General features: G+C 40.1%; 6 protein-coding genes across 11 annotated transcripts; 2 read left to right on the plus strand and 4 right to left on the minus strand.

Annotated features, from left to right (window-relative positions):
• Positions 1 to 103: 103 nt before the first annotated feature.
• LOC136116911 (probable G-protein coupled receptor Mth-like 12) lies at positions 104 to 1,377 on the minus strand. Of its 2 annotated transcripts, none has more exons than XM_070996152.1 (6): positions 1,310 to 1,377; positions 1,032 to 1,205; positions 783 to 980; positions 551 to 719; positions 294 to 491; positions 104 to 237 (listed from the first exon to the last, which is right to left on the minus strand). In XM_070996152.1, exons 1-6 carry the CDS (start codon positions 1,335 to 1,337, stop codon positions 177 to 179), a joined length of 828 nt encoding a protein of 275 aa, XP_070852253.1. In that variant the 5' UTR covers positions 1,338 to 1,377; the 3' UTR covers positions 104 to 176. The 2 variants fall into 2 exon arrangements, with proteins under 2 accessions (XP_070852253.1, XP_070852254.1); XM_070996153.1 differs by having other exon boundaries at positions 1,275 to 1,373.
• A 738-nt stretch (positions 1,378 to 2,115) lies between these two features.
• On the minus strand, positions 2,116 to 4,169 carry LOC139353155 (probable G-protein coupled receptor Mth-like 12). Its single transcript, XM_070996558.1, has 4 exons — positions 3,954 to 4,169; positions 3,679 to 3,847; positions 3,420 to 3,614; positions 2,116 to 3,363 (listed from the first exon to the last, which is right to left on the minus strand). Exons 1-4 carry the CDS (start codon positions 4,102 to 4,104, stop codon positions 3,303 to 3,305), a joined length of 576 nt encoding a protein of 191 aa, XP_070852659.1. The 5' UTR covers positions 4,105 to 4,169; the 3' UTR covers positions 2,116 to 3,302.
• A 9,292-nt stretch (positions 4,170 to 13,461) lies between these two features.
• Psn (presenilin) lies at positions 13,462 to 16,071 on the plus strand. 4 transcript variants are annotated; one of them, XM_017078894.4, is made up of 9 exons: positions 13,462 to 13,585; positions 13,641 to 13,886; positions 13,955 to 14,193; positions 14,260 to 14,469; positions 14,528 to 14,748; positions 14,809 to 14,907; positions 14,965 to 15,222; positions 15,472 to 15,636; positions 15,691 to 16,071. In XM_017078894.4, the coding sequence occupies exons 2-9, from the start codon at positions 13,722 to 13,724 to the stop codon at positions 15,957 to 15,959; spliced, it is 1,626 nt and encodes a 541-aa protein (XP_016934383.2). In that variant the 5' UTR covers positions 13,462 to 13,585; positions 13,641 to 13,721; the 3' UTR covers positions 15,960 to 16,071. The 4 variants fall into 4 exon arrangements, with proteins under 4 accessions (XP_016934383.2, XP_016934386.2, XP_016934385.2 ...); XM_017078897.4 differs by having other exon boundaries at positions 14,965 to 15,123; XM_017078896.4 differs by having other exon boundaries at positions 13,463 to 13,585; positions 14,965 to 15,180.
• Positions 16,005 to 17,101, minus strand: mRpL15 (mitochondrial ribosomal protein L15). Its single transcript, XM_017078901.4, has 2 exons — positions 16,898 to 17,101; positions 16,005 to 16,831 (listed from the first exon to the last, which is right to left on the minus strand). Exons 1-2 carry the CDS (start codon positions 17,000 to 17,002, stop codon positions 16,076 to 16,078), a joined length of 861 nt encoding a protein of 286 aa, XP_016934390.1. The 5' UTR covers positions 17,003 to 17,101; the 3' UTR covers positions 16,005 to 16,075.
• A 48-nt stretch (positions 17,102 to 17,149) lies between these two features.
• On the plus strand, positions 17,150 to 19,281 carry CtIP (CTBP-interacting protein). Of its 2 annotated transcripts, XM_017078898.4 has the most exons (4): positions 17,155 to 17,378; positions 17,446 to 18,031; positions 18,165 to 18,786; positions 18,861 to 19,281. In XM_017078898.4, the coding sequence occupies exons 1-4, from the start codon at positions 17,291 to 17,293 to the stop codon at positions 19,053 to 19,055; spliced, it is 1,491 nt and encodes a 496-aa protein (XP_016934387.2). In that variant the 5' UTR covers positions 17,155 to 17,290; the 3' UTR covers positions 19,056 to 19,281. The 2 variants fall into 2 exon arrangements, with proteins under 2 accessions (XP_016934388.2, XP_016934387.2); XM_017078899.4 differs by lacking the exon at positions 18,861 to 19,281 and having other exon boundaries at positions 17,150 to 17,378; positions 18,158 to 18,362.
• Hpd (4-hydroxyphenylpyruvate dioxygenase) lies at positions 19,131 to 20,888 on the minus strand. The gene is made up of 5 exons (XM_017078900.4): positions 20,761 to 20,888; positions 20,443 to 20,469; positions 19,993 to 20,376; positions 19,275 to 19,928; positions 19,131 to 19,211 (listed from the first exon to the last, which is right to left on the minus strand). The coding sequence occupies exons 1-5, from the start codon at positions 20,761 to 20,763 to the stop codon at positions 19,137 to 19,139; spliced, it is 1,143 nt and encodes a 380-aa protein (XP_016934389.2). The 5' UTR covers positions 20,764 to 20,888; the 3' UTR covers positions 19,131 to 19,136.
• Positions 20,889 to 23,200: the final 2,312 nt, after the last annotated feature.

The following is a 23,200-nucleotide window of genomic DNA, read 5'->3' on the forward strand; positions in this document are numbered from 1 at the left end:
AGATGACGGATGACGGAAGACGGCGTCATGTTCTGACCGACTTCATTTGCGGCCTAGAACTCACAGATGCGCTCAGATAACTATGAGCAATCTCAAACGAAAATTAAGGCGAAGTGTTTATTTATTTGTTTTGACAAAATATGAAAAGCAACTGTGCAATATTAAGTAAACCTTCTTTAAGCCGGGTTATTTACCATCTGAGCGCCGACAAACTGCTTGTTTGGACTTCCTCGAAATCTGGAAGGACAGAAAATAGGTTAATCGAAGATCTTGGCTAGTCATATAGGACTTACCTGTCCATGAGTAGCCTTAGGGTGTAGCGGTTTAGGATAAGCAGTATAAAATACCAAATACCATAGCTCGCATTTATAAAGCCGACTACATACAGTACCGGATGCCTAAAGCCTATAAGTGTACTAATATAACCAATCAACGTAAACCAAGGCAGTACAATCACAAAAAGAATCCGACGGCAGTACAGATAACTATGTCTGAAATTCGGAAGAAGTATTAATCTTCAATAACAAGTTTTCGAATAAATGTTGCTTACATCTCACTGTCCAAATTTAAGCAGGTCGTAGTCTCCCCATCCCTTTGCCTTAACTTCACAGTTTGTCTCTTTAATTTCAAAATGTGGTTGATCGTTAAGATGAGCACAGTTGAATTGAAGAAATTCGAAATTATAAATGCCAGGAAGGCACACGCAAGAAAATCGAACACTGAAAAGGAAAGATAGAAAATATTATTTTTAAAACTTTTTTATCGACCTTTTTTTAAGTTACCTATATTTGATTCGCCATAAAGATTGTATATCAACGCAGGGCTTCCAAGTAGGACCGCAGTAGGAACCCACACGAAGACATTGTAGGCCCGGAACAGAAAACTGTGTTCTTCGCCATTGACCGACTTGTAAGGCCACGATAAATGATAGCTTATAACTGAGAGCCACATACTGTGCGCAAAAGAGAAGATAAAGGAAACTGCAAAGACATCAAAAATTAGTCTTCAAGTCCCGAATAAAACATACGAACCAACTCTAACGGACTCGGGTGCTGAGGACCACATTTGGGCTAAAATTAAGCTTTGCCACATGAAGATGCTAAAGAGGCAGCTTATAACGCACTTGCCGAGTGTATTTCGGAGCTCCTTAACATAAAGATAAGCGGCGATTGTAAGGATAATACATGTTAGCGATATCGGAACGACTGGAAGAAAAGGATCAGATTAATAATTATTTTCGCAGACCACAAAATTTCGATATGCATTATATCTACAATATCCGAGAGTCAGTCAGGAACTTGCGACGTACCGACAGCACCATAATTAACCGACGCCATTTAGGATCTACAACCTACTACACTTCAAGCCAAAACTCGACTGATCCTCAAGCTTTATAACTTTGCTTCGAAGCCCTGCATTTCAGTATAAGTACACCCAAGAGGCGTAACACATATATTTAAGTATAATTAAGAACATTTCAATTAAAAAATTCTTGTAGCTTGAATAAATTTTGAATTATTTGTTCCCTAATGTGTTTTATATTATTTGGTAAGAGGAAGAAGAGAACTTAATTGCTATTATGAGGATTATTCCCTGTGGAACTGGTTGAATTGTACGAAAAACGTTCATGTTTTCGTTGGGCTGGCCAACTGCAGCATATTTTATATTTGGGGGTTCAAGTGAAAAAAGTTAAAAATGTTTCCATATTATTTCTTTGTCTAAAATAACATGTCCTTCAAACTTTTCAAAAAATTACCATATTCTATTAAAATTAGTCAATTTCAATAAACCTGCGTTAAGTATTTTCCTATCCGATTCGCATGATATTCGCTAACTTTTGTGCAGTTTTCGCGGTTATGGTCGTCTTGCGAAATTTCCCCTCGACTTTTCAACTACTTGTGTATATAAAGAGTTTACCGCACACAACAACACACGCAAAAGGACAAGTGGAAATTTTCACGCAAAGAACGTTACCATTTTTATGTCTAACGTTTCTTTAGCTTCGTTTTTTCTGTCGGTGGCCTTACGTTAAGTTTATATAATTTCAAGCCCGGGATAACAAGAAATTGTTTCGGAACCTTACACAAATTATGGATCATTGGTTCCTTGGGATCCTTCCGCCTTCATCGCTCTGGTCGATGACTCCAGTGATCTTCCGATCCTTTACTACTTCAGCAAAGGATCTCGACCATGTGCCGCGGTTTTACTACTGGGGCCTTCTTGCTCGCTGGTTGAGGTGTCTCCATCGACCTCTCTTGCTTGTTGCTGTTGCTGGTGGTCATAGCGATGTCGAAGTCTGGGATTACCGCCTTTGCCCAGGCTTCTTGATCTTGCTCTTGTCGTCGTTGGTTACGACTTCCGATTTTTTGAGAGGGTCGGGCTCTCCACCCGGGCAGAGATCCGCTGTACCCGGGTAAGGCTGACTTAGAACAGGCGGTCGCCACTTGCCTGAGCTCTCCGTTTGAGACTGAGTTTTTTGATTACTCGGGCTCCCAGCCAGATTGACTCTCGGCACGGTTCGAGTGACACCTTAGCCCAGCCCGGGGTGAGATGAGTTGTGTGGGTAGGGAAGAAGTAGGTTCAAAACGTTTAGGAAGGGGGTAGGGGGGTATGTGAGCTATTTTGTCGGAGGTACTGCTACGGCGCAGATACCCGCTGACTGTCCGGATCTACTTATTTACGCTTAGTGTTGGGGGCTTGGCGGTAGCCGGGCCGTTTCCAATTGTAGTAGCCGGGCGCCTCAATTGCTGACGATAGCAACTGGTAAAACAGAAAACTTTTAAGCGAAAACACGCGCTTGGCTTGCTGAACTTTGCTGTCCTGCGATGTCCTTAGAAACTCTGAGACATCCCGAGATGTCCTGGCTGAATTCGCTGCCCGAGTCAAAATCAAATTGACTTAAGCGCTGCTACTGCCAGCAGTCCCTGTCCACTTTCATTAGCCAAAACAGGGGAGGAGCTCGGGATTCTGGATTCAAGACTCCGGATTTCAGGACCCAGTCATTGACACCACCAATGTTTTTCTTTTTATTTCAGTTACTGCCTTCTGTAGGCAACTCCCAGTGTTCTCCACTCAACTTGAAGTAAATCAGCTTAGATGATTCCGCCCGATTTTAGCCTGTCACCGAGATGGAGACACCCAGATGACGGCGTCATGTTCTGACCGACTTCATTTGCGGCCTAGAACTCACAGGTGCGCTCAGATAACTGTGAGCAATCTCAAACGAAAATTAAGGCGAAGTGTTTCTTTATTTGTTTTGACAAAATATGAAAAATAACTGTGCAATATTAATTAAACCTTCATTAAGCCGGGCTTTTTACCATTTGAGCGCGGACAAACTGCTGTTTTGTACTTCCTCGAAATCTGGAAAGACAGAAAATAGGTTCATCGAAGATCTTGGCTAGTCATATAGGACTTACCTGTCCATGAGTAGCCTTAGGGTGTAGCGGTTTAGGATAAGCAGTATAAAATACCAAATACCATAGCCCCCCCACATAAGGCCGAATATAACATCCAGTACCGGATGCCTTAAGTTCATACCCCAACTAATACCCTCAGTCAACGTACACCAATGCAGTCCAATCACAAAAAGGATCCGAAGGCAATACAGATAACTATGTGTGAAATTCGGAAGAAGTATCAATCTTCAATAACAAGTTTCGAATAAATGTTGCTTACGTCTCACTGTCCAAATTTAAGCAGGTCGTAGTCTCCTCATCCCCTTGCCTTAACTTTACAGTTTGTCTCTTTAATTTCAAAATGTGGTTGATCGTTAAGATGAACATAGTCAATGTGAAGAAATTCAAAAGTAGTAATGCCAGGATGGCACATAACAAAACTTTTGACCCTATATAGGAAAGATAGGTGGTATGAAAAACAAAAGTGTTCTTAATTTACTCAAAAAGTAGAAAATATTATTTTTAAAACATGTTTATCGACCTTTTTTATGTTACCTATAGTTATTAAATTGGAATAAATGCATAACACAGTGCCTCCAGGTAGGACCGCAGTAGGAACCCACACGGAGACATTGTAGGCCAGGAACAGAAATCGGGGTTCTTCGCCATTGGCCGACTTGAAAGTCCTCCATAAATGATAGCTCATAACTGAAAGCCACAAATTGTACGCAAAAAAGAAGATAGAGGATACTGCAAGGACATCAAAAATTAGTCTTCAAGTCCCGAATAAAACATACGAACCTAGTAGAATGGACATGGGTGGTGAGAACCACATTTGGACTAAAAGTAAGCCTTGCAACATGAAGATGCTAAAAAGGCAGCTTATAACGCACTTGCCGAGTGTATTTCGGAGCTCCTTAACATAAAGATATGCGGCGATTGTAAGGATAATAAATGTTAGCGATATCAAAAGGACTGGAAGAAAAGGATCAGATTAATAATTATTTTCGCAGACCACCAAATTTCGATATGCATTGTATCTACAATATCCGAGAGTCAGTCAGGAACTTGCGACGTACCGACAGCACCATAATTAACCGACGCCATTTAGGATCTACAACCTACTACACTTCAAGCCAAAACTCGACTGATCCTCAATCTTTATAACTTTGCTTCGAAGCCCTGCATTTCAGTATAAGTACACCCAATAGGCGTAACACATATATTTAGTATAATTAAGAACATTTCAATTACAAAATGCTTGTAGCTTGAATAAATTTTGAATTATATGTTCCATAATGTGTTTCATATTATTTGGTAAGAGGAAGAAGAGAACTTAATTGCTATTATGAGGATTATTCCCTGTGGAATTGTACGAAAAACGTTCATGTTTTCCTTGGGCTGGCCATTTCTTCGAATATTAAAAAAAGTGTTCTGGGAGCAGTAAATTATAGATCCAACATTCCTTTTGAACGTAAGGAAATCGTTATCGTGAATAATCGGTATTTGACTTAAATTTATCATGATTTATTACCCACTGTCGACTGGGCAATAATAAAACTCATTGGGGACCAATTTAAGATTGCTTAGTGCAATGCCTTAAAAGATAAGTAAGTTTTATAGTTTGTTTGTTGTTGTCCATATTCTTAGCTTATTAGCTTGGCTTATATGGTCAGCGGGTACCGGATTTGTGTCCCGGAAGTTAAAACAGACTGAGGCGTCCACCAAAATGGGCTCCACTTCCCTTTTGCATACTCAAGAGGCTCTATATCGCTGGGTTCCTGGCTGTTAAGTGAGGGCTATTCTTGGCAGGAATCAACCCTCAACAGCTTGAAAACTTAAAGTCAATTTTACTTAAGTCTGGTGGGGAAATGCACAACAGCCATAAGGCATTTGCCATGTTTTTCCATCCGACAAGGAAAGCGCAACAATCGCCACCACACAGGGAGGTATTTATATGCAGTATACATGTGGAGGGACTAAAAGGGAGGTGTTGCGGGTGGATTTTTGTGAAGCTTCCTTGCCGACCATTTCCGTTGAATTATAAACATTTATTTCGCATCGCACTGCACGGCTGCTGTGCCAGTTGGCCCAAATACCCGGCTTTTGCCAATTCGATTGCGGAATGCGGTCACATAGAGATGAAATCGTGACGGACGGAATATTGGCCAATCTTTGGGGCATCCGCCTTACTCTTGGATATCCAACTCCTCCGCTGAGCCAATTAAGCAGAGTGCTTATGTTGCTAGAAGATGAAAAATTCCCTAAGGAACCCCTAATTGAAGGTTTCATAACGTTAAATAAATTCACATGACTAGGAGTTGCAACATAGAAATTGCATATATTTAATTTAATGAGATAATATGACCTTATATACTACAATTTTGAAAGGCCCAAAATAGTTTAAGGAAGCTGAAAGTTATTTTATTGTTGACATTTTTTATTTTTTTTTACTCTAGGTAATTTCAAATAAAGTTGTATATCATCATTTTAATAAAATGTAATTTAAGTAACCTATAGATAATCAACTATAAAATAGCTTTAATTTTGGAAGGCTTTAATTACCGTAGTTTACCGCACACAACAACACACGCAAAAGGACAAGTGGAAATTTTCGCGCAAAGAACGTTACCATTTTCATGTCTACCGTTTCTATAGCTTCGTTTTTTCTGTCGGTGGCCTTACGTTAAAGTTAATATAATTTCAAGCCCGGGATAACAAGAAATTGTTTCGGAAACTTACACAAATAACAGGCTATTGTCATGTTGCAATGCAACTCTGAGAACACTGAAAAGGATATTTTATTTGTTCTTAATAGGAAGTTGTTTTAACAAATGCATATTTGAATATGCATATAAGATAATGTGTAACATTAATATGAATGTATAGATAATGACACTATTAACGGTAAAAGCCACATGGCAAATTCATTTATAATTATTAATAGCTAGTAAAGCATCAACACAATCAAATATCATACGAAATTTATTCTAAAGATTATACATTATTTAAAACTATTTCTAAAGGGATTTAAAAACTTTTGTTTTAGAAAAGAAGAAAAAAATATGTTTTCTCTAACTCCAATTTATTACATGACAGGTTATGCGAGTTGGACTTCATTAGCATTTACTATGTTTTATCTCTTTATAGATATTTCGGCCAGGTCTTTTTTCCTCTGAGCACGGACTCGCTTCTCATTACTTCGTTCACGAAGGCTGTGAAAAAAGTGAAATTTTTATTGAAATGTCTGTTTCGATGCCATAGTTCTTACCTATCCATGATAAGCTTTAGGGTGCTGCGCTTAAGAACAAGCAAAACAAAATAGAGAATTCCAATATTGAGATGGGCAAAGTTGTTATTAAGGAAAACAAGGTAGTTGTAATCAGTATTATAAAAAAATACTTTAATGGTACCATAAATCCAAGTTACGCCCATGATGACGGAAATTCTCAAATAGATTGCAAGCCTATGTTCGAAAATGGAATCAAAGAAACAAGATGAAACGTTATATATTTGAGTAACGGGAATACGTTTGGTCTTACGTTTGGGTATCGAAATTAAAGCAGGTTGTTGTGGTTTCTTTCTGTCGCTTAAACCTCATTATTTCTCTCTTCACTTTCCAAATGTTAATGGCAGTCAGGATAAACATGATCAAATTGAATATACTTAGGATCTGCCACCCTATTAAATAGAAATCAACCACTAACTTGGTTTATTAATACAGTCAATCTCAAAGAGTAAATACTATTAAACAATTTTTATACCACTAGTAAAACTTCCAAGACTGTGAGGGTTCGTTGAACTCTTGCGCAATGTTCAGTCATAAGTATAGCGATTTATGAAGAGAAAAAACTGACGACTTATCGCTGAAGTGATTTCTGTTTATGGGAAATGAAGGATTCTCTTCGCTTTAAAAACCTTTGCGTTACTATTTGTTCATAATTTCTTGAAATTCATTCGCACATCTAAAGCTGAGGAATAGAATGTGGAATAGACTATCTTCTAAAAGTAAAAATGTAGATACCTACATTTTTCCAAATTTGGTTGTTCTCAACTTCTGGTACACGTTATGGAAGTTCTACTGTAGCACTTTCTAAACATTCTGTAAAATTACCAAGTTTATACTTATTAGTAATAAATAATGCTGCAATGCCACCAGCCGTGATCCAGACAAAAGCACTGTAGACCAGAAATTGATATCGGTGTTCTTCCTCGCGCTTAACGGGCTTGAAGATTTGCCAACAATGATAGCTAATTACAGAATACCATATAAAGTGAGCGTTCATGAAGAAGAGCACAGGTAGCTCTTGAAATACTAAAAATTTAACAAGATAGAAATCAGACCAAATATTCATCCAATAACATACCCACATATGTAAGAATGTTCCAATAACCTTAAATAGACTAGTATACCAGTAAGTTGAATCACGACCATGCTAAATAGGCAGCTTATTATGCATTTGCCGAGTGTATTTCGGAGAGTCTTAACGTAAAGATAAACGGAGATGGTAAAAATAGTGCAGATCATTGAAAACATGAGGACTGGAACAACTGAAAGAGAGTTATAAGGTTGGCAATTTTATTTTGCTGTTTCCAATATCTTTTTTCTCGCGTACACCAGTTTAAATCTTACTATGAGATTTATTCACAAAATCGGAGTAGTTACAATACTTGGAATAATTGAAACAATATTTATACCAAAAATTCCCCAAAGCATTTTTAAAATATGTCTTCTTAACAAAGAATCAAACTCGACTGACCATCGGTTATAAAAAGCTTTTTTGAGAGGCCGAATTTTTTAACATAAACAGCTGTTTAAAAAGTCAATTATTGTTGTTCGCAGCTGGGTTTTAGTATACTCAATATACATATAACACTGAATTTTACTTATGTATTTATATTTGTATTTTATTAGGAGAAAATAACCTTAGGGAATTAAATGTTGTTTTCATTGGAATTCAGCACGTCACTCAATAAATCGCCCTGATTTTTAGTTGTTTTAAGTGAATGGCGTTAAAATTGTATAGTCTAGAACTATACATTTTTTTTTGTTTAATAAATTATATTTATTTATTAAAAATATTTTCTAAGAGGTGATAAAATTGTTGATTTTTCCTTGAAAAAAAATAAAATTGGTAATTCTTCAATTTAATTTGCAGTACATCGAATAAATCACTTAGCTTCTTGATTTAAAAATACGCGTAAACATCCAGATATAATTTTTTATAGAACTTAAAAAACATATTTTAAATTTTACTAAAAGTTGGCAGACAATTCGTATTGAAAATAATTAAGAGACTGAATTATTAAAGATATGGGTGGTCACGATGTTGTTCTTTAAATATATAAAATGTATATTTTTTTTCAAGTGCACCCAAAAACGCTGGCCACAGCGTCATCGTCTGCATTTGCCTTTAATTTTTTTGCGTTGTTTTGGAGTTTTCCCAGCTGCACTTTGTAAATGTCGGGCACAAGGACTTGGCTCGATGGGCGTGGGCGGTGAGCCGGGATGGCGGGGCGGGGCGTGGCCAAAGAAGGTTTTGCGGCGCCACATGACATTTGGCAATGCATGCGAACGGGTCCTGCGGCGTCCCAAAGATTTCACCTATTCGAATCCCCATAAATTAAAAGCGGCAGACGGCTGATAAAAACGAAAGTTCTTTGCAGAGCCGCCTTTGCGTTCATTTTATTGATCGCTTTGCTTAAAGTTCAACGTTATGAGTGATAGGCAATGTTTACAAATGCGTACAATTGTGGGCCAATCAGTAAATCATATTTATCAGCGATTACGAGCTTACAGTTCTTCAATTATGAATTTCAGTTGTCCAGAAAGTTTGAATAGTTTATAATATGTGTTTCTATTTCTATGATATTAAACAGTTGGTCTTCGAGTTTTTATATATATAATTTTTTTGAATTTTTAATCATCATTTTACTTAAGTATATTTAATTTTTGTAATATTTAAGTATTATGAAATCATATAGCTGTCATAGAAAGGATCGAAAATTAGTGTTATAATAACATAAAAACCTTTCGTTTTCGCTAAAACGTATTCGCTTGTAAATTAAAATGGAATATTATTGTTGTTGTATATATGTTTTATATACGACCATTTTTTTGTTAGAGAGAATCCTTAGCCAACTTTTTTAAACTTAACTAACTTGTTTCCCTCAGTTGTTGCCTAACTAAATCAAGTCGATATTACTCTTTAAAATTGCCCAGAAGCAAAACCGATTTCGTCTTTAAGATTTAACACCTATCGTTAGGCAAAATAACAAGCTCCCCTCGTACACATAACTCTACGTTTATTGCAGCACCCACATTTCCGTTTCGTGCCTTTTAAATTTGAACCCTAGGCTTTAGAGTCGATTCCATGTTGCTCTTTATGTGGGACAATTTATCAGGCAGGACCCAAAAAAAAAGAGGAAAATGCCAGCCCTCGGAACTATAAAAACACAAATCGTTTGTGTGGAATGCAAAAATAATTTGCAAATCAAAGATTGATGCAGGAACAAAAGGAAAAACTCGTTCCGAATACCGAAAGCCGACCAAAACCCACCGAACATTGCGTATCCGCAGTGTTGTCGTCGCCGTAGTCGAGAGTTGATGACATGACCAACAAATCGTAAATTCGATAAAAGGAAATTAGAAAGAAAGGCATCCCGGGACAGGGACGAGAAAACCGAGGAAAGGAAAGGAGTGCGCGGCAATTTCCATTTGTTTGTCTTCAAGGGGAATTTAATTCAGCTCTGAATAAGAAATTTTTCACAGCCATATGGAAATTGAAATCCGAATCTGCCGCATCGATATTGGCAAATTACGAGGCGTGTAAAGCCATAAATTGATTATCTCAAGTGTGTTTATGCTTCGCTTCGATTAAGCTGCATCACGTAGCCCAAATTACTCAAGTTTTATCAGTGAATTATGAACGGAGTCTAGACTTTGTCCTCCGACTCGCATTTTAATTATGGCAATTTGCTCTTGATTTGTCCGCACGTTAATTGCCCAACTCCTTGACCATAATTGAAATTGTTGAGATGTGTGAGTTATCTGAAATTATAATCTCTGCTGCCAAGATTCAGATTCCTGTCGATGGCCAATTAAAACTTTATTTATTACAAAGCCATAAGAAAAATGCAGCGCACAATTTCGCAGTTGTCTGAAAAGCCTTGGGCGGCAGCTTTTCAACTTAACGGAAAATTTTCTGAATCACAAGGGAGCCTCAAGATAAAAGAAGCTGGAAAACAAACAAAGCGAAGGTGGAAGGCTGATTCATTTCCTCCCCACCTTCATTGATGTTTTTAATACTTAGGTAAAACATTTTGCTGCGTAATCTTGCACAGGCACTCGATTAACTTGAAAAACGAAGGATAAAGAAATAATTAAGCGCTAAGAAAAGGTGTAAGTAAAGTTTTACTAAAATTAAAATGTGGGGTTATTGCTAAGACAAAAAGGAACAATGTCATCCAAATTGTACAATTTTTCATGGATACATTTTAAAATCACGTCGAAATTTTTTTTGATAGTAAAAGCTACTTTATTTCGCCTAAAAATTTCAGAATACTTATAATTTTTTTTTTATTTATAAGTAGAAAATTTTTTTAAACTGGCCAAATTAGATAAGTATTCATTCCAAAACGACCCTCCATCTTTTACAAGCAAAATCCTTTGGGATCGTGAAAATTTACAGCTTTGATAAGTGCAAAATAGTTTGGCACAACAGTGGATATTGGGTATACAGTGTGTAGATGGCCTATAGCAGACACCTACAGCAGAAACCCAGTCATATGGCCCAACACCTATCCATAAAAGATGCCGGGTAGATTTTATTGAGACATTATCAGGCGAAATAAACGGGGACAATTTGCCGAAAATTGGGGACTGGGCCGAGGAGTCGGTTTTATGAATGCCATTTTGACAGGAGATGACAGCAAAAGGCGTTACAAATTGCCGGGCGGGGCGTGGCAATGGGCATAGTTTTTGGCCAGCCCTCGGTCCTGTAATGAATGGAAATGTATGAGCGATAACCAAGCACTCGGAAAAATAATTTCTAAATAAATTTAGGGAAAAACTATAGTTTCAGGTGTATAATACAAATATACTTTTAACCAATAAATCAATCTAATAAACTCATTCAAAAACTAAAATGTACCAAAATTCCTTCAATTTTAGGCTATTTGTATATTTACAAATTTTATTAATTGGTTTAACCAATTAGGCACATTTTTATGCCCTTTTTAATTAAGCGTATGAACAGTACCATTCGCCTATTTTACATTTTTTCATGATAACTAAGGTCAGTTTATTAAATGCGTTGTTTGAAGTGTTTCTGCGTGGGTTTTCGGAATCGACTTTTATGGCTCATAACCCACTGCACTGAAATCGGTGAATGGTGGAATATTTGTGTGCTTCCCCGATTTATCATCTGCAAGGACGCCACTTTATTTGCTCCGCTTGCCTGCCCAATTAATTGGGCAATAAAATGCAAAAACCAAAACAAATTAAATACGAGTAAAAAGTTTGCCCCGCCAAAATATTTGTCGTGGTTAAAGTCGCTGTCTGGTGACACTTCGATCCACAGAGAGCAGGGCCGCAAGTGAAAGAAATTCATAAATAAACATTTGCCCTCTGCAAGCGGAGTGTTTTTTCCGAACTGAGCCATTAGAAAGTGGCGTTGGGCGGTGGGTGGTGCAGGTGGGTGGTTTTTGGGTGGCTTGGGAGGTGTCAAGGGCGCGATAGCCCGTTGACAGCCGGAAAAGCGGATATGGAGTGAGCGACAGGTTTTCCCCCCGCTCTTCCGCTTGCACGTTCGTGTTTATGCAAAATTTAATTTTGAGCATTTACTCAAATATTAGCTGCGAAAAATTCTGCAGTGCTTATTACAGAAAATGGTGAATGGAGCCGCAAAGCTTTAAATTTAACTACTTAACCTACTTAAACCTTTTTACCCTTTTTTAAGTTTACAGCAACCTAACTTGCTTCTCGTTTAGTAAAATTGTTTAGAAGAAAATTCTGCTAATTTAAACGCCCTTTAATTTGTAAATGAGGGGGTACAGTGCAATTTCTTAAAACATTTTGCTTGTAATCTTTTTCTTTTGAAAACTAGTTAAAAAATAATGCAAAACGGTCGAATATATGGCCCTTAATTCGCTTGGTAACCCTTCTTTTTCTACGTCTATCAAAAAGATTAATTTGCCAATTTTTCACTCGTTTTCTAATTCTAAAAATAAAATATTAAAAAAGGGGATTTCATTTTTTGCAGCATTTGTAAGATTTTTTATCAATGATCATGAAGTAAACTGACAAAGGTCTCAGGCGGCAACCTCGTGAGGTCCCTTTAATAATTTTGAAAACTTGGCTCCTATTTTTTGGATACGAAAATGTTCGCCTAGTAAATTCTACGGCCAATTTTCAAATTTGCGGCTTAATTGTACTCAATGGTTTCTTGTTGTGTATTTGGAGGTTGTCTTTGCTATGTGAGGAGGGTGTCCCCGCTGTGAGGGACACTGTTATGACTCTGTTAGGTACAAACATTTCTAGTGATGGTTAAGCATAGATATATGCAAGTCGATAACATGAAAACTATCGATATTTTTAACGGAAAGGGGTATTCGCTATGGCGGGAAAGTGTCTTCGCTATAGCGGGAAGGTGTCCTCAATAAGCGGGGGACAGAATGTATATAAGGCTGCAATGGGAGTCATAGGGTGAAATAAGTTCATATTTTATGTTTTAGAAGAAATTATTTATATTATTTATGGTGGTGTCCAAGTGGCGCTCCACTTCCTCTGTTGCGGCCAGGACAGGGCAACCCGGTTCGAGCCTAGACGCTAAGCACCTGCTATACCATAAAGGCCTGGATGTACCGGAGAGGTATTATTATTCACAGATTTTTAACTTTTATAAATAAAGCTTTACCTAACTTTCCAAAGTACGTGGAAAAATTCCGTGAAGTTGCACCGGGCTTGCAGACTGCGGCTATCCAATGATATTTTATTGTTCTTTTTTTAGTTAAGGATCCGCCTTAAAATAGATAGATGCGCATCCCCTATACGATAGGGTGCACATCGATATCAGAAGTGAGTGGCACAATTCTCACCACTACTGCTACACTACACTACACTACGCTACCTTCTTCAAAACAAAAGAAAGTTTTGCCCAGCGACATTTTCTTTGGTTTCACTAATTGTAAGTTGTAATTGAATCCTAATAATCTATATACTAATCGGTGACGATCTGCCAGAAGCTCCCATCCCATCCCACAACTACGGCTTCGCAGGGGGAGGCGTCCAGCGCTACGGAGGCGAACGAACGCACACCACTGATGGCTGCTGTCAATCTCCAGGCTTCGTGCTCCTCCGGACTCGCCACCGGGGACGATGCCAATGTGGGCAGCCAGAACGGCGAGGCGGAGCGTTTGGAGCGTCCTCCAAGGCGGCAACAGCAGCGAAACAACTACGGCTCCAGCAATCAGGATCAACCGGATGCGGTGAGTATCGAGTAATCTGTGGGTCTGTGGGAACTACTAACTGACTTTGAAATGGCGTTTTCTGCCAGGCAATACTTGCGGTTCCCAATGTGGTGATGCGGGAGCCCGGCGGACAGAGGCCTTCAAGACTGACTGCAGGTGGCGGCGGCCCCGGTGGTCCGCCCCCAAATGAACTGGAGGAGGAACAAGGTCTGAAATACGGCGCCCAGCATGTGATCAAGTTATTTGTGCCCGTCTCCCTGTGCATGCTGGTAGTGGTGGCCACCATCAACTCCATCAGCTTCTACAACAGCACGGATGTCTATCTGTATGATTAACTGTGATTTCACCACCTCGTGGCATTATCCACTAACGCTTCTTTGCACTCCACTAGCTTGTACACTCCCTTCCATGAGAAATCACCAGAACCCAGCGTTAAATTCTGGAACGCCTTGGCCAACTCTTTGATTCTGATGAGCGTGGTCGTGGTAATGACAATTTTGCTGATTGTTCTGTATAAGAAACGTTGCTACCGCATCATCCACGGCTGGCTGATTCTCTCCTCCTTTATGCTGTTGTTCATCTTCACGTACTTATATTTGGAGTAAGTGGTAGTGACTAATAATTCATGAAGTTCATCAATAATATTTTGTTCAATTCAGGGAGCTCCTTCGCGCCTATAACATACCCATGGACTATCCCACTGCCCTGCTGATTATGTGGAACTTTGGAGTGGTCGGAATGATGTCCATTCATTGGCAGGGTCCTTTGCGGTTGCAGCAGGGATATCTTATCTTTGTGGCTGCCCTGATGGCCTTGGTGTTTATCAAATACCTGCCTGAATGGACTGCCTGGGCTGTATTGGCTGCCATTTCTATTTGGGGTGAGTTTGATTGATCTTGAGATTTCTCAATCTATTTATTTGTTTTTCGTTCGTTTATAGATCTCATAGCTGTCCTCTCTCCAAGAGGACCTCTTCGCATATTGGTTGAAACGGCCCAGGAGCGAAATGAACAAATCTTCCCCGCTTTGATCTACTCATGTAATAACGATGCAGTATTTTAAAGAGTATAATTTCGAACAAGACCCTTTTTTCTAGCCACTGTCGTTTACGCACTTGTGGGCACGGTTACGCCACAACAATCACAGGCCACTGCCTCATCATCACCCTCGTCCAGCAACTCCACCACCACCACGAGGGCCACCCAAAACTCGCTGGCTTCGCCGGAGGCAGCCGCGGTTAGTGGCTCACGCTCAGGTAACTCCCATCCTCGACAGAATCAGCGGGATGACGGCAGTGTACTGGCAACTGAAGGTATGCCACTTGTGACTTTTAAAAGCAATTTGCGCGGAAACGGTACATATGCATTATATTTTTTATGATTTACCTACTTCTCTGAAATGTGTACATGGCTTATTTGGCATTTGGTCTGTTTGTTGTACTTTTATGTATTTTTTGTCTTGTTTAGTTGTGTTGGGCATATGGTATAAAGCGCTGCTAGTAGAATATCATCCGAGATAAAGCTGCGAAATTGGCTCTATCAAGTCTATTTCAAGGCATTTTTATAAAGTTTCACCTCTAAAGCTTACGTTTTTGGTTTTCCAGCCGAGGCCGCGGGTTTCACGCAGGAATGGTCCGCAAATTTGAGCGAACGTGTGGCCCGTCGCCAGATTGAGGTCCAAAGTACTCAGAGTGGAAACGCCCAGCGTTCAAACGAGTATAGAACAGTCACAGCCCCAGATCAAAATCATCCGGATGGGCAAGAAGAACGTAAGAATCACTAAGTAATCGCGAAATAGTTATCTGATGAATGATTTCTCCTAGGTGGCATCAAACTGGGTCTCGGCGACTTCATCTTCTATTCGGTATTAGTGGGTAAAGCCTCCAGCTACGGCGACTGGACGACCACAATCGCTTGCTTTGTGGCCATCCTGATTGGTCTCTGCCTCACCCTCCTGCTGCTTGCCATTTGGCGCAAGGCCCTGCCCGCCCTGCCCATCTCGATTACCTTTGGATTGATATTCTGCTTCGCCACCAGTGCTGTGGTCAAGCCGTTCATGGAGGATCTATCGGCCAAGCAGGTGTTTATATGAACTAAAAAAAAGAAAAGACATGGACACGTAAAATGTCCCACAGTATCATAGTCTAACAAAGATTTTTGTAATCCACTTCTTTATTTAACAAAATGCATAGTAACAAACTCGACTAATTATTGCTTGCGCTTAACGATTGTTTTATCCACAATGTTGACCAGCCAGCCGGGCTCCAGGCCATAGAATACTTGCCTGGGGTCCTTGGCAGTGGTGAGCATCTCGTAGGCGGAATCATCTTCAATTTTTGGTAGCTGGTAGCCGTACTTCTGGGCCAGCACCAGTCGATCCTGGCTGATCTCCTCGGGATTGGCCAGGTATCCGCGATTCTTGGGATTCGTGTAGTAGTCGACGGCATCCTGAGGAGGAAGCATGCGGCTGGGGATGGGCACTCCTTTTTCGAACCACTTCTTGGGATTGACCAGCATGTGTAGACTACGAGGATCGTAGTAGGCGGTACGAATCACCCCGCCGTTCTTTTCTATGGCTGCTATGACCGCCTCGCTGGCGTGCTGCACCTCAATATTGATCTTGGCCTGGAAGTTGTCCAGTCCGTCGTCTGTGAGCTGAAATCCGTACTCCATTTCGGCGGGCTTCAGCTTCAAGAGGCCGGAGTTGCACAGCGTGCTGATGTCAACGGGCTGGCTGATGTCTATCCGGTTGGTGTCGATGAGCACCTGCAGTTGGAGCAGCGAAATGGGCGGATACTGGCGCTTCATGTGGTGTCCCTTGTAGTATGGCTCGTATGGGAATCTCAGGTAGAAGGGCTGGTTCCCCGTTTCGTAGCCCAGCCGCATGAAGTTCTGCCGCTGGCCGGATCCCTTGTTGCCCGCTCCGTGCTTGTCTCCGCCGTGCTGCGCTCTGCCACGCTTGTCCTGCCGGCAAATATTTATATTATTAGTAAATAGTTCATAAATGCATGTTGTTATTCAACCACTCACATTTTGTTTTGAGTTGGGATTTGGCCGCAGATTACCGATCTGCACGCGCGGCAACGTGCGCAGCATTTTCAGCGCCTTGTCCGAGGTCTCCCGCAGGTGTGCCATGGCTAAATTGTCTTAATTTATTTAATTAATATAGTTTTACAGGTGAAAAATAAAATTAAGCACGAGCATACAGTAAGACCACACTTAGTCAGTTTAATAATACCGACCGGTTCAATATTATATACCAGATTTTTGTTTTTTTTCCTTCTTGGCATTTTTTATCAGTTTAGCAACGGTCACATCACTGCCAACGCGGAATAAAATAAAACAAATCAGATCCATTTGAAAAACATAAATATTCCTATTATAATAGATCTTATTAACTAAAATTTATCAAGTAGCTCAAGAATGACGTGTGGAGCATGTCGGGGTCACAAGGAGAAGAGTGTGAAGTGCCTTATAGCCGCTTTGGACACGATCAAAGAACACGCTTTGAGTAAGTTCCTGTTTAAAGGATCGACTTTGTCCAGTTTTCCTTGATGTTTCGAATATATTACCCTCAGTGATGCACCGGAATTCGGAGGAGAGTGACAGGACCATAGAACAACTAAAGGCGCACAATGAAAAGCTGCACAAGGCCTTGGAGTTGTTGAAGGAGCGACAGGAGTCCATGGTTCAGGCCGAGAAGCGCAGGAAACTGTCGCCCAAGAAGGTCAAAGATGACATATCGCCGCAGCCGCAAAGCCAGAACTCCCTGAACATGAACATAGCTATCAACAGTATCGATCTCTCCGACGAGGATCTGGAAATGGAGGAGGACGAGAGCATTGCGGAAACGGAGGCCACTGCCCAGAGCCCGCGCAAATTGAGGCTACCCGACCGGAAGCCGGACATCCGGAATCGGGAAAATGTGCAGCCAAACAATGTTCCCGCCGTGGCCACCAGTTGGATCCGTAAGACACCCAAGCAACCAGCGGTCTTCACCAAATTATCCCTAACGCACAAAAGTAGTAACGCGCATTTAAAACAAACTCGCCTGAAATTCGAACCAAATAAGACGAGTAATAGCGAAAATGATGTTATAGAGGACAGCCCCAATCTAAGCAATAGCCTCAAAAGATCTCGGCCACAACGATCTCTAATACACAGGTAATAGTTAATGAAATTTTTAAAAAAGTGTCACAGACTATAGTAATTATTTCTGTTTGTACAAAAGGTTATAAAAGATTACTGTGACACTTTTTGTTATCATTCTTTCTAATATTAAATGCCAAGCTTGCAGAACAGACACCGCGAGCGTTTCAAACGCAGACGACTCGCTTACCACCAGCAGCAGTAGCAGTATCAAAATTCCCAAGGATAGTTTTGAGATGGACATGGACGAGTTCAATAAGGAGTGCTCAGAGCTTCCTGTAATGCCGCCACCGGGCACACCTCCAGGCTTAAGAATCAACAGCACATCGGATAGTGTTGTTCTGTTGACTCCTGGCACCCAGGATATAATTTTCGTTAATGATACCATCGATGAAGTAAGCAAATTGGGCACCATGGATGTTCTGGCCGAAATTATGAAGGACGACGACGAAACCTGCTCTAATGCTTTGAGACAGTTCGAAAAGAAAATGATCGATAAGCAGAAGCACATCCAACCGAACGCCGCAAAAGTAGAGATCACTATTCCAGTTACCAGAGTTGTGAAGGCGGAACCTGTCTCCCAACCAGAAACACATGTTGGCAATGAATCAACGAAACTCCCTGAGGATATTGAGCAGCATCTTATGGACAATGAAGATGAGGATAGTAAGGCCTCAGAGGAAGAGTTTCCGAGACCGATTTTGGTCAAAAAAGAACCTGAATTGACGGCCAAAGAACGTTTCAACATTGAGTGTGAGGAGTGCGAAAAGGTATGTGGCAATTATTAATTTTTCTAATATCCATATCCAACTTTATTAAATTGTACCCACTTATCCCCCTTCAGTTCATTAATTTCATGGGTTCAAACCTGACTGACGAGAAGATCGAAGACTATTTGTCCAAGTGCAAGCACGTGGATGCACGAAGCTCGACGCCACCGGGATTCTGGAATCCCCTAATGGTTTCTTTCGCCGAAGGCGATCCACGCAATGAGGTTTTGATAGACACTCGGTTCAGGAACCAGCGACTAAACAAATGACATTTAGGCAATCATTTTTTCATTAGTTATTCTGTTTAGACCATTTCATTTATTATGTTTGTAAATTGGTACATCTTTGATTTACAAGTTACCACGCTTGGCCTGCTCAATTTCGATGGCCGTAAACAAGGACTTAAAGTTGCCAGCGCCGAAACCCTGAAACAGTTATGATTATTAATGACTTTTCTTAGCAATAATAGTTTAAGCAATAAATCTTACATTGTGATTATAACGTTGGATTACTTCAAGGAAGAGAGTGGGCCTGTCCTGGCAGTTCTTCGTAAAGATCTGCAACAGGTATCCGTTCTCATCGAAGTCAATCAAAATGTTCAACTTCTTGAGGACCTCCATGTCCTCCTTGATCTTGGTGCGACTATGCGAAAGCTGCTCCTGCAGGAGTTCGTAGTACGAGGACGGGATGGCCAGGAACTCGGTGCCCCGAGCCTTAAGGTTGCTCACCGCCTGGATAATGTCATCGGTGTTGAGAGCAATGTGCTGGACACCACCTCCTCCGTAGTATTCTACGTACTCCTGGATCTGCGACTTCTTCTTTCCATTGGCCGGCTCATTGATCGGCATTTTCACCGTCTCTTCGTAGTTCGCCATCACAATGGATCGAAGGGCGGAGTACTCCGTATGGATCTGGGAGTCGTCCACCGACCAGAATCGATGGAACTGCAAGATCCTCTCGTACCAGGAGGCCACGCTCTCCATTTGCAGATCCGGCTGGTTGCCCACCACATGATCAATGAAGTTCAATTTGGTGGAGGGCAGGCCCTTCAGTAGAACATCCTCAGACGACCGCTGGAATCCTGGTAGGAAGTCCCCAGCATAACCATTTCGCTCCACGAAAGTATGGGTGGTATCACCGTACTACGTAAAAGGGTTACAAAATGAAATATTCTGAATTTAAAAATATCTTTCTCCGTTCACTTACCGTCTTGATGGTGGCGAATCTTACGATACCCTGGTCATCGCTCTCCTCCCAGATGTCACGGACCACTTCGGCTCCACGGGACACCGCCAGCGTAAAGATGGCATTCAAATCCTCCACTTCGAAGGCTACATCCTTGACACCGTCGCCATGGCGCATCAGGTGGAGTCCATGTTCCTTGTCATCCGGCGTGTAGGCGGAGACGAACACAAAGACGATCTTGTTCTGACGCACGGCATGCTTGGCGAAGCGTCGCTCTCCGGTCTCTAGTCCCTGATAACCAAGTGGTTCAAAGCCCAGACGAGTTGTATAATAGCTGGCCGCCTGTTTGGCGTTGCCAACGTAGAAAGTCAAGTGATCAAAGCTTAGAAATTTGCCGGCTTCAGGCTGAAATTATAAAAGAAAATCACTTAGGATCTTATTATATAACATTTTTTGTCATTTAGTACTTACTTTGGTTCCTTTGTCAGTATAGCTGGTCTATTGGAAGAAGTAAAAAATTAAAATAGGTATTAGAACATAAGAAATTGTTGACAACAAAATATCTTTAAACTGAATTCGCAAAAAGAAGATCAAAGTTTACACAACACGAGAATTCTTCTTCGCCTTTTCACCTTCTAAACAACATTATTATAAAGTTGATATATATGTTATATATATATATGTTATTAGATGAATACACTTTTTGCTCTTCTTGTTTATTTAATTTTAAAATAGTTGGACACTATTTCGATATTACATAACACTTGGCACATGTTCTAATTCCTTTACCATTATCACTCAGACTCAATTTATGCAAATCCTCTCCTCACACGCGATATAGATTTCTACGTTCCGTTGATCTTACACGATCTTCTAGTTGGTTATGGCCTGAGCTAAGCCAATCGGCCGCTTTATATAGGGCCCACAGCCTCGGTCAGGTGAAAATCCTGTACTAATTTAAATAAAAGCCAAACTAGTATTTTGTTTATATCAAATGCTATATATATCGGAATATCTTAAGTAGCTGGTTGTTGCTCGCATATTTTAACTGAACTTGCAGAAATTTGTTTACTGAAACAGGTGGATTACTTAATTAATGCAATCGGGTAGAATGAATTGCAGTTTTGTAACTAGAGACGGGCATTCGAAGTGTTTACCTCTTATCATTGCGGCTTTTCAGAAGTTTTTACTGTCAAAATTTCCCTTCCTTAAGACCGTTACACGAAAATATCGCCAGTCATTATGCAAAATGTTTGTGCTCATGTCAGAATCCACCTAAATATTCATGAGGCGGGGTCTAGTTTGCTCGAAGATCGGTTGCCAAGTCAAGTCGCATTGAACTTGATTCAAGTTGCGAGCCCCCAAAATCGCAACAAAAGGCAAACAGAGTGTTAGTGCTATCTCGATTGTTATTGTTCCCGTGCACAATGTGTATCGTTGTCGTTATTGAAGTTGTTTTGCATTAGAATCGCTTTGAATATTTTTCAAAACAAATCTGCGAAAACTGGTTAACAAAGTAGCTTGTTGTTATTATCTAATAACCCGGCACACGATACACATAAATAACATATTTTGATGATTGCCTTAAATCGACAAATAATTGCTGGAATAATGTATTTTAAAGACCTTTTGTAAAAGGATTTGAAAGCATTAAGTTTGTTATTCTTTCTTTATTTTTGGGATTGCTTGATTAAGATGTATTTTAATTAAGAAAGACTGGTTTTCTGGACTGAAATGCGACTTGAATTATAAAGTAGGAATTAAATTATGGAAGTTCTCCTCTTTCTGTAGACCTATTTTTGATTTTTTGGCCTTTTGAATAAGAAAGAGCATTTTCAACATCAATTTTTTTATATTTATTTAGAATTCTAATTAAAATTAAATAAACAGAAATTGAACATTCCTTACACTTTATTAGAATATATTTATATCCATTATCTATTCCATTTCAAATAAACATCTGACTTTATTATAGATCCCATTAAGTTATTCACTTACCCAATAGTTCTTTGGGATAGGGCAGTTCTCTTAATCATTTTGATTGACGATTTGTGTCAGGTGTTTGGCAACATGCGACAAGCCAATAAATCAATAGTTTTCGTAGGTCTGTGGGCCGTTTTAGAGGGCTGAACACATGGCGTATGAGCAATTCAGGCAGCTAGGCAGTAATGATTAGCCCTAGACAAAGTCTCCCCAGCTGCTGGCGACCAACTCATGATAAACTGACAGTCCGAACGGGGCGGTGGAAACAGGGAACATGGGTGGAGGACTACGATATGGTCGATTGGTCATTGGCAAGAAGCCAAATCGATGCTTGACATTTATTATGATTGGCTTATTAGGGCGCTGCAGAGGCGATAACCTGACAAAAGTGGCGCTGGTTGAGAAAAACACTTGTCGCCAAATTGATCCAGATGTTGAAGTGATATAAAACCATATGGCCTTAATTTAAGTAAACTATTAGTTTTACTAAATTCTTATATCTAATTACATTTTTGTTACTTGTAGGTGAAACTTTTTTATAAAAATGTACAAACGAAATCAATTCTCGAATTCAGTTAAACTCTAACGTCTTTTCGCATCATTAATGCTTTTATCGTGCTCATAAATATCAGAGATTCCTATTTGTTTTTTCAACACCTGGCCTCTCCTTGGGTTCCATTAGTCAAGGAATCTGACGCACACCTTAGGACCTATCCCAATAAAAATCCCCCCCCCCCCTTTTTTTTCTCCACTGAGTTGCCATTAGCTGAGCAAACTTTTGTCCTTGGCAAAAAGAACGGTACTTCGCTCATCGTGGGTTTGTTTTGGGTTTGGTGTGGGTAGCCTGTTGCTCTATGGAGGATTATATTTCCATGGTTCTCCCGCGACCCTTTTCATCTCTGTTTTCTCTGCCGGGAGCAGTAACGCTCTCTTTAGGTTGGCACGGCATTGCCAGCAGGGAAAGTTTCTCTTTTGGGGGTTGCTTTCTAAAAGGACGATTCCCAGACAGAAGGATGTGAGTCTCTATTGTTGTCGTCAGTAACTTCGAAGGTGGTGTACAGAAAACAATTATATGATACAAAAGTTAAAGGATTTATCTTAAGGAATCATACAGTTTTAGTCTCTCAAAGTAGTTCTTGCATGTTTTATTTTCCTAAGATATCTTGATTAATTAGTAAGTTATAAAAAGTGGTTTTTCATGTTGAAGCTATTACTTTTGAAATTGATTATTCATATTTATATTATT

The sequence above is a fragment of the Drosophila suzukii genome, chromosome 3, assembly GCF_043229965.1.
Source record: "Drosophila suzukii chromosome 3, CBGP_Dsuzu_IsoJpt1.0, whole genome shotgun sequence".
Taxonomy (NCBI): Eukaryota; Metazoa; Arthropoda; class Insecta; order Diptera; family Drosophilidae; genus Drosophila; species Drosophila suzukii.

Bases quoted from the DNA above. Each gene is read 5' to 3' on its own strand.
- LOC136116911 (XM_070996152.1), bottom strand. From the start codon at position 1,337: ATGGCGTCGGTTAATTATGGTGCTGTCG. The intron at 981-1,031 runs GTTCGTATGTTT...ATGTCTTTGCAG, and splicing joins ACCCGAGTCCGTTAGAGTTG to TTTCCTTTATCTTCTCTTTT. The intron at 492-550 runs GTAAGCAACATT...TCCGAATTTCAG, and splicing joins TTAAATTTGGACAGTGAGAT to ACATAGTTATCTGTACTGCC.
- LOC139353155 (XM_070996558.1), bottom strand. From the start codon at position 4,104: ATGAGCTATCATTTATGGAGGACTTTCAAGTCGGCCAATGGCGAAGAA. The intron at 3,848-3,953 runs GTAACATAAAAA...TTTCCTATATAG, and splicing joins TTCCAATTTAATAACTATAG to GGTCAAAAGTTTTGTTATGT. The intron at 3,615-3,678 runs GTAAGCAACATT...TTTCACACATAG, and splicing joins TTAAATTTGGACAGTGAGAC to TTATCTGTATTGCCTTCGGA.
- Psn (XM_017078894.4), top strand. From the start codon at position 13,722: ATGGCTGCTGTCAATCTCCAGGCTTCGTGCTCCTCCGGACTCGCCACC. The intron at 14,749-14,808 runs GTGAGTTTGATT...GTTCGTTTATAG, and splicing joins GGCTGCCATTTCTATTTGGG to ATCTCATAGCTGTCCTCTCT. The intron at 15,637-15,690 runs GTAAGAATCACT...GATTTCTCCTAG, and splicing joins TCCGGATGGGCAAGAAGAAC to GTGGCATCAAACTGGGTCTC.
- mRpL15 (XM_017078901.4), bottom strand. From the start codon at position 17,002: ATGGCACACCTGCGGGAGACCTCGGACAAGGCGCTGAAAATGCTGCGC. The intron at 16,832-16,897 runs GTGAGTGGTTGA...ATTTGCCGGCAG, and splicing joins ATCCCAACTCAAAACAAAAT to GACAAGCGTGGCAGAGCGCA.
- CtIP (XM_017078898.4), top strand. From the start codon at position 17,291: ATGACGTGTGGAGCATGTCGGGGTCACAAGGAGAAGAGTGTGAAGTGC. The intron at 17,379-17,445 runs GTAAGTTCCTGT...TATTACCCTCAG, and splicing joins GATCAAAGAACACGCTTTGA to TGATGCACCGGAATTCGGAG. The intron at 18,787-18,860 runs GTATGTGGCAAT...ATCCCCCTTCAG, and splicing joins AGTGTGAGGAGTGCGAAAAG to TTCATTAATTTCATGGGTTC.
- Hpd (XM_017078900.4), bottom strand. The intron at 20,377-20,442 runs GTAAGTACTAAA...TTATAATTTCAG, and splicing joins ATACTGACAAAGGAACCAAA to CCTGAAGCCGGCAAATTTCT. The intron at 19,929-19,992 runs GTAAGTGAACGG...CCTTTTACGTAG, and splicing joins GATTCGCCACCATCAAGACG to TACGGTGATACCACCCATAC.